At 44.2% G+C, this 12,886-nt stretch overlaps 1 protein-coding gene across 2 annotated transcripts in view; it reads left to right on the top strand.

Annotated features, from left to right (window-relative positions):
- Window positions 1-12,886, top strand: part of POFUT3 (protein O-fucosyltransferase 3) — a 150,579-nt gene that overhangs the window by 103,222 nt on the left and 34,471 nt on the right. Inside the window, exon 6 of one of the 2 annotated variants that reach the window (XM_086379642.1) lies at window positions 4,920-5,141. The exons of the other annotated variant lie outside the window; for it this stretch is intronic. Coding sequence (XP_086235768.1) covers window positions 4,920-5,025 — 106 coding nt within the window. The 3' untranslated portion in view covers window positions 5,026-5,141. Of the gene's footprint in view, window positions 1-4,919; window positions 5,142-12,886 lie in introns of those variants that run through there. 2 annotated transcript variants of the gene reach the window in all.

The following is a 12,886-nucleotide window of genomic DNA, read 5'->3' as shown; positions in this document are numbered from 1 at the left end:
ACCTCCCATCAAGGACCCCGTGCTGTGCTAGTGCTGGCTCTTAAACTGGCTCATGAGAACCAGTGCTCAAACTTTGAGGAACTTTGTGAGCTGGTTTTTAGAAACAGTCACTATTTAAATAATCTTACAATTAAATTATTTAAAAACAAAGGTTCAGAACACTCAAAAATTTTTATCACTTTCTTGATTATTTCAGTGCAGTTTTCTGTTACCTGTACTCTTGAGGTTATTTCCACCTATTTTATCTGCATGGTAGAAGCACCCTAGAAAGGTAGGCTAACACATCTTCCCAACTTCACCATCAGTGATGGCACCTCAGTAACTTGAACTGGTCATGATGGGAGATTTTCTATCATGGAAGCTGAAAAATTTCACAGATTCAAAGCTGGATGTATTGCTTTGTTGATCAACTGGATTCAAGAAAATGATGGCAGAATGTTACCAGTGCACATTAAACTTAAAATTGTGTTAAGTTTTAACCTGTTACATTATAAATCGTCCCCAAATTGAAGAAATAGTCTTCCAGAATTCAAAGCTCCATCCAGTTCCACAAAAAGGTCACTGTCTTGTCACTGGCAAATGAGAGATGTCCTAACGTATGTTTTTGTTGCCTCGGTAATTTATTCATTAATATAAACAAAAATACCCACAAATATTTATGTCAGAACTACATTCATCCCATCAGTGACATGAATTGAGTTTTGCTAAACTGCATACTAAGCAAGCATTTTTTCCAGAGGCTATTTTTGTGAAAATATTGTTGAATTGCAGTTTCAGATTAGCAACTGATACGAGTTTGGCAAAATACATGAAAGAATTCTGTAAGAATAAATTTCTATACAGAATTGACAATATAACCTGTTATTGGAAAATCATGGGCTGCATATCCTTTGTATGAGTGAAATTTATTATATATGTGTGTATTCACTCACTTTTTTCCTGGAGCTCTTATCAGTATAATACTGTGAAGACCTTAACCCTTATAAAGATATTATTTTTTTTCTTATCAAGGTATTTCTGACATTTTATTTTAAAGGATGCTTTCATCACCAGACGTTGCACTTCAGGCCAAGTTATGTGTGAAAAAATTTGCTCACTTGACTCAATTCTTCTAAGTCTTAAAATGTAATCCACCTTAAAATGTAATCTGTGGGAGAGGGAGAGGGTGGGATGATTTGGGAGAATGGCATTGAAATATGTATAATATATATGAAACGAGTCACCAGTCCAGGTTCGATGCACGATACTGGATGCTTGGGGCTGGTGCACTGGGACGACCCAGAGGGATGGTATGGGGAGGGAGGAGGGAGGAGGGTTCAGGATGGGGAACGCATGTATACCTGTGGCAGATTCATTTTGATATATGGCAAAACCAATACAATATTGTAAAGTTAAATAAAATTAAAAAAAAATTAAAAAATGTAATCCACCAATCTACCAGCAGGTGTCACTGTGGTGCAGAGTCACCGTCAGAAGGATTCCAGTTTCCGGCTTCCTGAGTATTGTTGGAGTTGAATTGCTTCCAGTTAAGTTACACACTAAACATCTAAAATCTCTTTATAGAAACATATCTCACACCCAGGTTCTCTTAAAAAAAGGCAGGACAGTTCCAGAGGCACAATCTCCTGGCTCTGTTTGCTTGCTTCTTTTGCATTTTTAACCCTGCTATTACCTGTATGTTCCGAAAGCCCCAATACGTTCCATTTAGCTCTATTCAGAGTATGAGTCATAGACCAGCATCTTGGGTGTTACCTGGGAGCATGTTTGAAATATAGCATGTCAGACTCTGCCCCAGACCTCGTGAACAAGAATCTGCATTTTACTAATGTCACCAGAGATCTGTATGCACATTCAAGTGTGTGTAAGAAGCACTAATGTAAGTGACTCATACATTAACAGTTTCTGTGAGGCTAAGAACAAGAGGAGAAAATAACTTTCAGCCTCATTGGTCAAGAGAATAAAGTTAGTGGGAAGGATATTTTCCATCTGATATTTTCCATCTGATATTTTCCTTCTTGCATGTTAAATTGCCTATACTTTTTCTTTCTTTAAAAAAATATTCTGGACAGATAGACTTTTCTGGATTTCCTGCACAACCTGGCCTCAGCCAGCTTCTCCAGTGTTATGTCTTGCCAGCTCCATTCTGCACTCTGTATTTCAGCCACACTAAATTACTTGCCAATGTGACCTTCTTAAAACTCTGATCTGATCTATTTCCCCACTGCTTAAAGTGGCTTCCTCTTGCTCTTCGGATAGAGATCAAAATTTCTGCTGTGTTTTATAAAGGCTCCCAAGATCCAACCCTATCTGGCTGTGTGTTCTTCCTCAGAATCTCCATCCTCCTTAGACTCAGTGCTTTGGCCTCAAATGCTCGCTCTCACTGTCTCTCCTGAGCCTTAGTCCATTCTGTTTCCTCTCCCTGGAATGCTCTACCTGCTACCCCAACTCGTCTATTTCCCAGCTGATACTTTCTTTAAAGAACTTGGGAAGCCTGTTCTTCTAAATCCCTCAGATGCACAAAAGTGCTTCATTTGCTGATCTTCTAATACTTGCATTTTTACTTCATGGTGCTTATCATGTCTGTGATGACTATTTCATAGATGTGTATTTTCTCTGATAGACCATTGGTCTGTAAAGGAAGCGGGTATGTCTGTTCTGTTCATCTGAAGACTCTGCTGTGGCCGTCAACACCCTGCTTGGTCTGGTCCTTGATCTTTTCGCTCTCACCACCTCCTGTCACTCTCGCCTCCCCGCTTCCTTTGTTCTTGCTGCTGTTCCCTGAAACCTCTCACTGCGGGTCTGGGTCCTCACTCATCTTCCATGTGGCCATTCCTCGTTTTCTTCAGAGCGTTAAGTCTTTTCGCTGAACCCTAGCAGAATATCTAGAGGCAGACTGATGTCATGGGAGGTTTGGTGATGTGTCTTGGCTTAGGTCTTGCATCATATTTGCCTTTTGTTGGATTGCTTGTTGTCCACTGATAAACATGAAATAGTTGATCTGTATTGTACACACTTTACAAAAATGTGACTCTGAGCAAAGTTCCCTTTCTCCGTGAACATCTGGTTCCCGAGGTTCGCTGCTCCACAAGCTCAGATGAAGAGAGTGGTTGCCCTTGTCTTTGGGGAGTAATGTGCTGGGGCAAAGGAGACTTGGACGATGAGGGGACTGAATCATAGTCAGGATTGTTTATTATTATTTGGTTTATCTGTTAAAGTCTGAGAAATGTCTAAGACTTTTTCCTTCCTCATTTCTCATGAGTTTACAAAAATAATATTATTGATGCAAGGGAGAGGCTAAAATGAAGCCAAGCCATCCAAGTTGGATTTTTTTCTTAGCACTTAAAAACAAAGCTGTTGTTTTGAGAACAAATGTATGTCTCCATTCTTTCCTTCATGCAGCTCCCTGCTTAGAGGGCATCCACTATGTGCCATGTCTTGCATTTTCTTTTACCGATTAAAATTGGAGAAGGAAATGGCAACCCACTCCAGTATTCTTGCCTGGGAAATCCCATGGTCAGAGGAGCCTGGCAGGCTACAGTCCCTGGGGTCACCAAAGAGTCAAACATGACTGAGCGACTAAACACATGTGCTGATTATAACACTACAGCACTCCCTTAGCCCCTGGTGAATTTATCCTTCAAAGCTTTACAGGTTAAACTGTCTGCTCCTGTGGGAAATCCTCCATGATTTTATTCCCTATGAAGAATTCTTCACTCTTTCCCTACCTTGATATGTATAGTTTTATTCACATGATTTAGTTTAACACATAGTTAATTGAGGGCTTCCCTGGTGGCTCAGCTGGTAAAGAATCCTCCTGCAATGCAAGAGATCCCAGTTTGATTCCTGTTTGGAAGATCCACTGGAAAAGGGATAGGCTACCCAGTCCAGTATTCTTTGGCTTCCCTGGTGGCTCAGCTGGTAAAGAATCCACCTGCAATGTGCGAGAGCTGGTTTAGATCCCTGGGTTGGGAAGATCCCCTGAAGAAGGGAGCGGCTACCCACTCCAGTATTCTGGCCTGGAGAATTCCATGGACTGTATATAGTCCATGGGGTCGCAAAGAGTTGGACACGAGTGAGCAACTTTCAGTTTCACTTCATAGTTAATTCAACAAATATTTGTTAAGTGTCTACCTAGGAAATGTGCTAGGTGTTGGAATAATGAATGTGAAAAAGCATAATGCCTTCCCCGAAAGGTTCACAGCCAGTTTGGGAAGCCTACTCTTGATGGAGAAGACACAACAAAAGTCTCAAACTCAGAAACAGGAAATCTGATGATGTGTCCGGGAAGCAGCCCCTGGCTTGGTCTGGCTGGAGCGCAGGTTTTCAGGAGGGGATGAAGCGGCAGCATGAGATGAAGGGTGAGGCGCGCAGCAGCAGCCCTGCTGCTGACACTAACTACCAGCACATTTGTTTGCCGGGCGCTGGGCACAGTAGTTCCCGGGAACACGGAGACGTTGAGTAAGCTGTGTAACACCACACGGATTGTTGGTGATGGAGCCAGAATTTGACTCGGGTGTGGTGCAGTGTGAGAATTTTATCATAGGCAAATCATCAGGCCAACAAGCATTGCATGGGCTCCGTCTATGCATGAAACACTTTTCTACTTACTGTGCCTGTCTGTCTTCCCTAGGAGTTTTGATTTCTCTTAGAGATGGAAACCTCTTTCTGTTCATCTTTGTCAACCTCGTACCTAAGAGAGTGCTTGGGATGAAGCAACCATGTAAGGAGTTATCCTTCTTTCATGCTTTTCCCATCCTTGCCTTGCTCACAGCAATGCCCTTCTACTAGGGATCTGAGTTTCCTCTAATTGCTAATCCCAGCATCTTCTTCTCATCCCTTCTTTTTAGATAAGCTTGAGTATTTGCTGGTGAGAAGATTTAGAAGGTAAAAAGGATTGTTATTCTTTTATTTTCCCTTAGGTCATGCTTTTGCGTAAGTGAATCTTTGGACAGAGAGCAACTAAAACGTTCTTTGAAGAAGAAGGACTTGTTTATAAGAAATACCAAAAGCCTAGTGTTGTGCTGATGGCAGATGAGAAACATATTAAACCTTACGAGGACAGCCCAAGATGAACACAATTCTTGGCTGCTCACGTTCACTTAAGAGTGAAATGAAAATGGCAAGAACTGGCACTTGCTCCTCTGTGGTTTCGTGTGTGGCACTGGGGACTCCTGGCCACTCACGTGATGAAAAGGGTAATCAGCCGAGCGTTACCTGTGCAATATCAAGAAGCCGTGTCACAGAAGTAACGGTCCTGGGCCCAGTAGCAGAATATGAATAAGAAGTAGTATTAATGGGAGGGGAACTTCCAAGCTTCTAGAACCTACCTAGAGATATCAGCTTCTCTTTTATTTATTTTTAAATTCAAATTGCATATTTATTAAGAATATTGATTCAGAATTAGTTAGTATGAAAACAGAACATTTGGAAAACACAGCCGTTAAGAAGAACTAGGAAAGTAGGGATTGCCCTGCTGGTCCAGTGATTGAGGCTCCATGCTTCCAATGCAGGGGACTTGGGTTTGATCCCTGGCAGGGGAACTAAAATCCCACATACCCTGTAGTGTGGGCAAAAAACAAAATGAACAAGCAACAGCAACAAAAAAAGAGGAACTTGGGAAGTAAATTCTAGTATACCCACACAATGCAGTATTATCAATCTGTTTTTAGTTGTTTATATTTAATAAATGAGGTAGATCTATAGGAAGTGACTTTACAAAGATACTCGTGATGAAGTGGTCGATGAAAATAGCAAGTTCTAGAGCTCCCAGGTGTGTTTACTATTATTTTTTAAATTTTTATTGGAGTATAGTTGCTTTACAAAGTTGCGTTAATTTCTACTGAACAGTGAAGTGAATCAGCTACATGTACACATATATCCCCTCTTCTTTGGATTTCCTTCCCATTTAGGTCACCACAGAGCACTGAGTAGAGTTCCCTGTGCTGTACAATTCGTAGAGACATAAGCCTCTCTTTTGATACACCTTGTGTGTGTGTGTTTATTATTATTATATTGTGTGTATTTATTATTATTATTATTTTTTGCCATTGTTATGAAGCTTTTACTAAGGGTCTCCTGGGAACTAATGCCCATGGGAAGTTGTTTTATTTTCTATTTATTTATTTATTAAAAATATTCTTTTATATTGGAGAAGTGTTCTTGCCTGAAGAATTCCAAGGATGGAGGAGCCTGGTGGGCTGTGATCCGTGGGGTCACAAAGAGCCGGACGTGACTGAGCGACTAACGCACACAGAGTTGTTTAACAGTGTCGTGTTAGTTTCAGGCGTACAGCAAAGGGCTTCAGATGGACATATACATGTATCTGTTCTTTTTCAAATTCTTTTCCCATTTAGGTTATTACAGAGTGTTGAGCAGAGTTCCCTGTGCTACACAGTAGGCCCTTGTTGCTTATCTATTTTAAATATAACAGTGTGTATACGTTCTTCCCAAACTCCCAATTTGCCCCATCCCACCTCTCTTCCCCCAGTAACCATAAGTTTGTTCTCTAAGTCTGTGAGTCTTGAGAATTAGGTTTCGTCTAAGAAAACTCTCCTGTTGCTTTGTTTTCTGAAAACACACTTGAAAATAATCACTTACTACTCTTAGACCCTCTAGATGGCCTACATTTCAAATTTTCCCATAGCTAAATATGACAGATCTATACCAATATATCTTTTTCCCATCTTTCCCATTCTGAAATGCTTGTGTATTGCTAAAAATGTTCCATGTGATTCTTAGAGATGGGAAAGGAAAGAAATTGATTGGGAATGGTAGGACACTTGACACAGAAATTTAACATGCAGTGCATTCCTGGAAAAGCGCAGAAGGTAGCCGGCATGTGCAGTTCCTGGGTGTTGCATAGCAGCCTAACAGTCTTCAGAAGAGAACACTACATTTTACTATTGTGTTAATGGATTCACTAGGCCTTACATTGAATTCCTAAATGTTAAGGGAAGTATGACTGTTATCTTAGGTGATGTGTTCATGAGTGAGTTTAAGACCATAAGTTGAAAAGTGTATGAGGTTTGTACTGATGTGCAGTTGTCTGCCCAGCACCTCTTCCTCAGGGGAGTGCCCTCTGCCTAGCTCCCCAGGTCTCGTGGGTGCCCCTCTGCCATTCATCGGGTGCTCTTTCCCCTTCACAGAGTTGGGTGCGGGCACACGGCAAACAGTGCCCAGCTGTGTTCCACATCACCCTGGCTGTGCTGGTTAGTTCACGGGGAGCCGAAGGATTCATCAATGAACCAAGGATTTGACTTCCATTTCTCTGCCAAGGATGGCCCTGGACTTGCGTAGATTTTATTTTGTTTATTTTTTTAAATAATTTTATTTACTTCTGTTGGCTGTGCTGGGTCTTTGCTGCCATGCGGGCTTTCCTCTAGTCGGGGCGAGGTAGGGCTACTCTAGTCGCCCTGCTTGGATTCTCATGGCGGTGGCTTCCGTAGTTGCGGCTCCCAGGCTCTGGAGCACAGGCTCAGTAGTTGTGGCGAAGGGGCTAAGTTGCTCCACTGCACGTGGGATCTGCCTGGATCAGGGACTGAACCTGTGTTTCCTGCACTGGCAGGTGGATTCTTTACCACGGAGCCACCAGGGAAGCCCTATTTTATTTTTCTAATTGGAGAATAATTGCATTACAATGTTATGTTGGTTTCTGCTGTACAACAGCCTGAATCTATAAGTATACACATATCCCCTCCCTCTCGAGCCTCCTTCCCACTCCCAGCATCACACCCACCTAGGTCATCACAAAGCACCGAGCTGAGCTCCCTGTGCTATCCTATAGCTGCTTCCCGCTACTATCTCTTTTACACATAGTAGTGTGTGTGTGTGTGTATATCAGTGCTACTCTCCCAGTTCCTCCCACCCTCTCCTTCTTGGGTAGATTTTAGATGAGGCCTTTCCCAACGCATGAAGATGAACAAGACAGACAGGTACCTCTGCCGAGGAGCGGTTGGCTCCTGTTTTCTCCCTGCCAAAGGGCCTATGCCCAGCGACCACTCTTCATCTCAAACTGTCCTGAGGGCCTCTACAGATCCACCCACACGTGGAGGACTCTGGCCACAGCTGCAGATGTCTGCTTTCTACCTTTCTTCCTTTCAACTCCTATTCTCAGTACGTCATCTGCTTTCTTATATTTGTGGACCATGTTAAAACCTCCTTGGATAATATCTCAGGTTCCAACCACGCCACACTTTTCTAGATGGAGTTGAATGTGGACATCACTGCGGCTTAGAGGAAATTCTTGTAGCTACTCTGAATCCCAGGGAGTTCGTCAGGTGGCGCTGGAGGAGTGGCCTCTTCTTGCAAAGCCTGCACTGGAATTTTTATTTTCCCAGGAAACCTTTCCTTAATGGCTCAGTAGGTAAAGAATTTGCCTGCAATGCAGAAGACACAGGAGATGCATGTTTGATCTCCCGGTTGGGAAGGTCCCCTGGAGGAAGAAATGGCAACCTGCTCCAGTATTCTTGCCTGAAGAATCCCATGGACAGAGGAGCCTGGTAGGCTAAATCCATGGGATGGCAAAGAGTTGGACACGCCTGAGTGACGAAGTGCACAGAAGAAACCTTTTAAGCTGAGTCGAATGAGTTGATCAACTTTGGAGCCACTTGAGAGATAAGAGAACAAAACCGCTACTCTTCCTGGAAAAGATGGAAAGGGTCAATGAGAAGAATTATTTATACCTCTCGCTGCCACCTTCAGCAGGCAGTTAAGATTGCCCTATTGAGTGGCCTCTGCTTATTAATAGAAGGAGTGAAGAAAGAAAAATGGAGTTAATGTTGCCATGAAGACATGACAGAGCCTCTGGTTTCCAGGATTGGCCTGAAATGAATTAAAGCCAGATTACACCAACAAATCTGTCACCCCGCCCTGCAAACAGGAAGCCTCCGCTGGGCCAACAGGAATTAGTCACGGCACACACTGGCAAACCCTACCAGACCAGGGAATGAAAAATCTGCTTCATCTGCAAAAACGAACTCTTGGAATTTGTACAGTGTTTTCCATTACCCACTTTCTTTTCTCCAAAGGCCGGTCATCAGATCTGCTTGGCTGGCTTCTGCTTCTGCTGTACCATTAAGCGTAGAAATTGGTATGTGAAACGCGATCCCAACTAGCTGTGTGTCTTTGGATTCAGTGACCTCATCGTTCAGGACCTGAGTTTCACCTTCTGCAAAATAATGAGGTTGGCACCTCAGGATCCTAGTACTTTAACTCTTTTTTGGAGATTAGAACATAGTGTATAAGACATTTATTGCCCACCTGTGAAGTGCTCATCTGATGATACAAAATGTTGTCAGTGAAGTTTTTTTTCAAGAGTTTTCAGTGTCTAACCAGCAAGGACCTCCTGTAGAGCACAGGGGGCTCTGCTCAACGTGATGTGGCAGCCTGGATGGGAGGGGAGTTTGGGGGAGGATGGACACATGTGTATGTATGGCTGAGTCCTGTTCGCTGTCCACCCCAAACCAGCACAACATTGTCAATAGGCTATACCCCAAAACAAAATAAAAAGTGTTTTTAAAAAAGACTTTCCAGTGTCTGTGGGGTGATGTGCATTTAGAAAATGTGTTCTAAAAACAGGGATAAGGTCAACAGAACTGAACATACTTAAAAGACATTTAACAGTGTGTCCGAATGGGTTTTTCCCTGCCCCAGAATTGTAGCTGGAGAAAGATCCTGCATACATATTACAAAGACAGTCTTGAGCACACGAGGCCAGAGCTGCCTGCCTAGGGCTTACTGGGAGGGACCAGAACCACGCGGGTCCCAGCCCCACCATCCACTGTCATGAGAGTGGGTGGGGAGGGTGGAGGAGTCTTCGTTGAGTGAACAGCACAGTATCCCAGGTGAAAGACCATTGCCTCCCATTCCTAACCCATTCCTAAAGCCTAATAAGAAGGCTTCCAGGAGAATTTGTCTTAAAGATGGGAGGGAACTTTAAGACATAAAGATTGGCAGCTCGCTCCTTGACTGGGCCTGTGTCAAGCTGTCAGCCTCCAGGGGCACCCTGATTCTCCTGTCTGTGCCCAGCGAATGTTTTCAGGGTTAGTGGAGGAGCAGACTGGAATCCTAGGGCAGAGCTTACGTTGTTCTTTTCAGTCTCAGGTTTGCAGACGCCCTTAGGCTAACAGAGTTCAGAGCTAGAGATTTCTGAGGATGAAGGGCCCGTCGGAGGAGGCCAGGCTAGCAGGCTTGATGGGTTTTAATACAAGATGTTTGTGGAAAGGACTGGGCAGCTTGCACCTCATTCCAGTTCTCCATCGGCCTTACCAGGTGCAGAAGAGAGGACTCCAGCAGTCTTGGCCACTCCCCATCAAGAGTGCCAGGTTTCCCTAAGAAGCAGCAGTGAGCCTGCCAAGTGAGTGGAGAAATGGTGGCACCCTTCTGGGTGAGGTCGTCGGTCATGGAGGGTGCTGGGTGAAAGCTAATCTTTTTCTCAGAGTGTCATCACCTACTTGGCAGCCACCAGGAGTGGACAGAACTAGATTGAGTGAGAGCAAGTTTGGGAAGGGCCCCTTACCATACAAGGAGACTCTGGTCTACCACCCGTCTCTCTTCCCAACACTTGAGGGACATAAAGCTAGAAAAAGAAGAAGCAGGTGTCTAATGGCATCTAAACCAGATGACAAGGCTTTCTGGTATCTATCAGGTACTGGAAATCTACTGAATCTGCTCCATGCTGTTAAGGGAGCTATTGCCCAGTGGGGAAGAGGGAATCCACGTAGCCCAAATGCAGGCAGCTCCTGTTCCATATTTATGCTCCACTAAGCTGAGAAAATTTAAACATTAAGTTAAAGTGTCATGATGGCAGACTAACTCTGCTTGGGAACACTCAAGGATTCAGTCGAATACAGGAGACAGGCTCCATTAACTTTAGGACAAATACAACTGATAAGTGATATAGGTAAAATAAAATGCTGGTGGGGGCGGGATGCTGAGGCAGGCTGGATGGATTCTGATTGGAAGTGAACGGCTGCTCTGAAGAGGTGACATCTGAGCTGGAAAGCAGGAATTTGAAAGAAGGAAAAAAGGGTGGGCTTTCTCGGTAGAAGAACCAGAATCAAAAAGACAGAGAGAGCAAATAGTGAATAATCGGTTCTGATTAGAACAGAGAAAGGGAGGGAGGGAGGTTAGAGTTTAAGGCTGTGCCTACTTGCTCCCCAGGTGGTGCTGGTGGTAAAGAACCTGCCTGCCAATGCAGGAGATGCTAGAGATGTGGGTTCACTCCCTGGGTTGGGAAGATCCCCTAGAAGAGGGCATGGCAACCCGCTCCAGTCTTCTTGCCTGGAGAGTCCCATGAACAGAGGAGTCTGGCAGGCTACAGTCCATGGAGCTGCACAGAGTTGAACATGGCTAAAGCGACTTAGCACAACTTGCTTCAGCTCACTTTTCCAGCTCTAAGGATTGCCGTCTTTATGCTTACTGACAATGAAAAGCCACTGAAGTATCTGAGAACACAGTTTAGAATATTTTAAAGGTATTATTCTGGCAGAGGGAGAGTTGGAGGAAGAAAAGAGCAGAGAAGAGTGGGCACTGGGCAAGATTTTGCAGCGGTTCAGTTGAGAAGTAATGAGTGTCTGAGTCAGAGCATGACAATGAGGATGAGGATCACTGTGGCTCTGAGAGGTAGTGAGAGTCACTGGATGGGGGTAAAAGCTGAGTAAGAAAGAGTCCAGTACAGCTTCCGGCTTGGTCTACTAAGCAGGTGATAAGTGCTATGAAGCATGAGAAGGGAAACAGATTTTGTAGGGGAAGAAGGAGAGAGACAAGAGAATAATAATGACCAACATTTATTAAGCCCCAGGACTTCCCTGGTGGTCTAGGGGGTGGTTAAGACTCCGCCAATGCAGGGAGTGTGGGTTCAGTCCCTGGTCAGGGAACTACGATCCCACATGCTGCATGCCCAAAAGATAAAATAGTAATAATAATAGAAAAATTTTAAACAGTTTGCTCATTTTGGGAGTTGGTCCAGTGGTTAACACCCTGTGCTTCCAGAGCAGAGGGCACCGGTTCGATCCCTGGTCAGGGAACTAAGATTCCATGTGCTGTGTGGTACATCTGAAAAAAAAAGTCTCCACTTGGCATCAGCACTTTTCTCAGTGATTTATACATATTAATTCATTTCATCCTCAAAACAACTTTAAGAATAGATACTATTAAGTATCACCATCTTACAGATGAGGTTAGATAACAACTTTGGTTTTCTGTGTGTCAAATTTGAGGCACTCATTCAAATATCAGATGGATGTACAGTATATGTGTGTGTGCTAAGTCTCTTCAGTCACGTCCAACTCTTTGCAACCCCAAAGGCCAAAAGCCTGGCCTTTTCCTGCCAGGCTCCTCTGTCCATGCAATTCTCCAGGCAAGAATACTGGAGTGGGTTGCCATGCCCTCCCCCCGAGGATCTTCCCAACCCAGGGATCGAACCTGTCTCTCTTACATCTCCTGCATTGGCAGGTGGGTTCTTTAGCACTAGCGCCACTTGGGGAGCCCAAATGTACAGTAGGTTTTTGGAAGTTTCAGTCTGAATCAGGGAGGGGAGTTTTGGCCGGATACTTGAGAGTATTCCATGGACAGTAATCTTTGCATCCTGAAAGTGTCTGGGGGCAGCATGCCCTATTATAAGACTGAGAGAGACCCTGGGAAACCAGGAACTCCACCACTGAAGGAACAGGGAGGAGAGGCGTGTGGCAGGGATGGCTGGCTGCTCACTGTGATCCGTGCCTCTTCTTCCTGGGCATATCTCCCAGGATCCCTTGCAGCTACGTGTGGTGGGTTGCTAGCCAGGAGGATGTGTAAGCCTACGTGATGTGGCCATAATCCATGCAGCCTTTCATGTAGGCTTTTCTGTGTTCCTTTCTCTTCTAGCTGACTAGGCTGGAGACCTCCA

This window comes from Bos grunniens, chromosome 27 (genome assembly GCF_055505025.1).
Source record: "Bos grunniens cultivar Pamir isolate PY7600 chromosome 27, Bosgru_T2T1.0, whole genome shotgun sequence".
NCBI lineage: Eukaryota > Metazoa > Chordata > Mammalia > Artiodactyla > Bovidae > Bos > Bos grunniens.
This window is presented reverse-complemented; position numbering and strand designations above follow the sequence as displayed.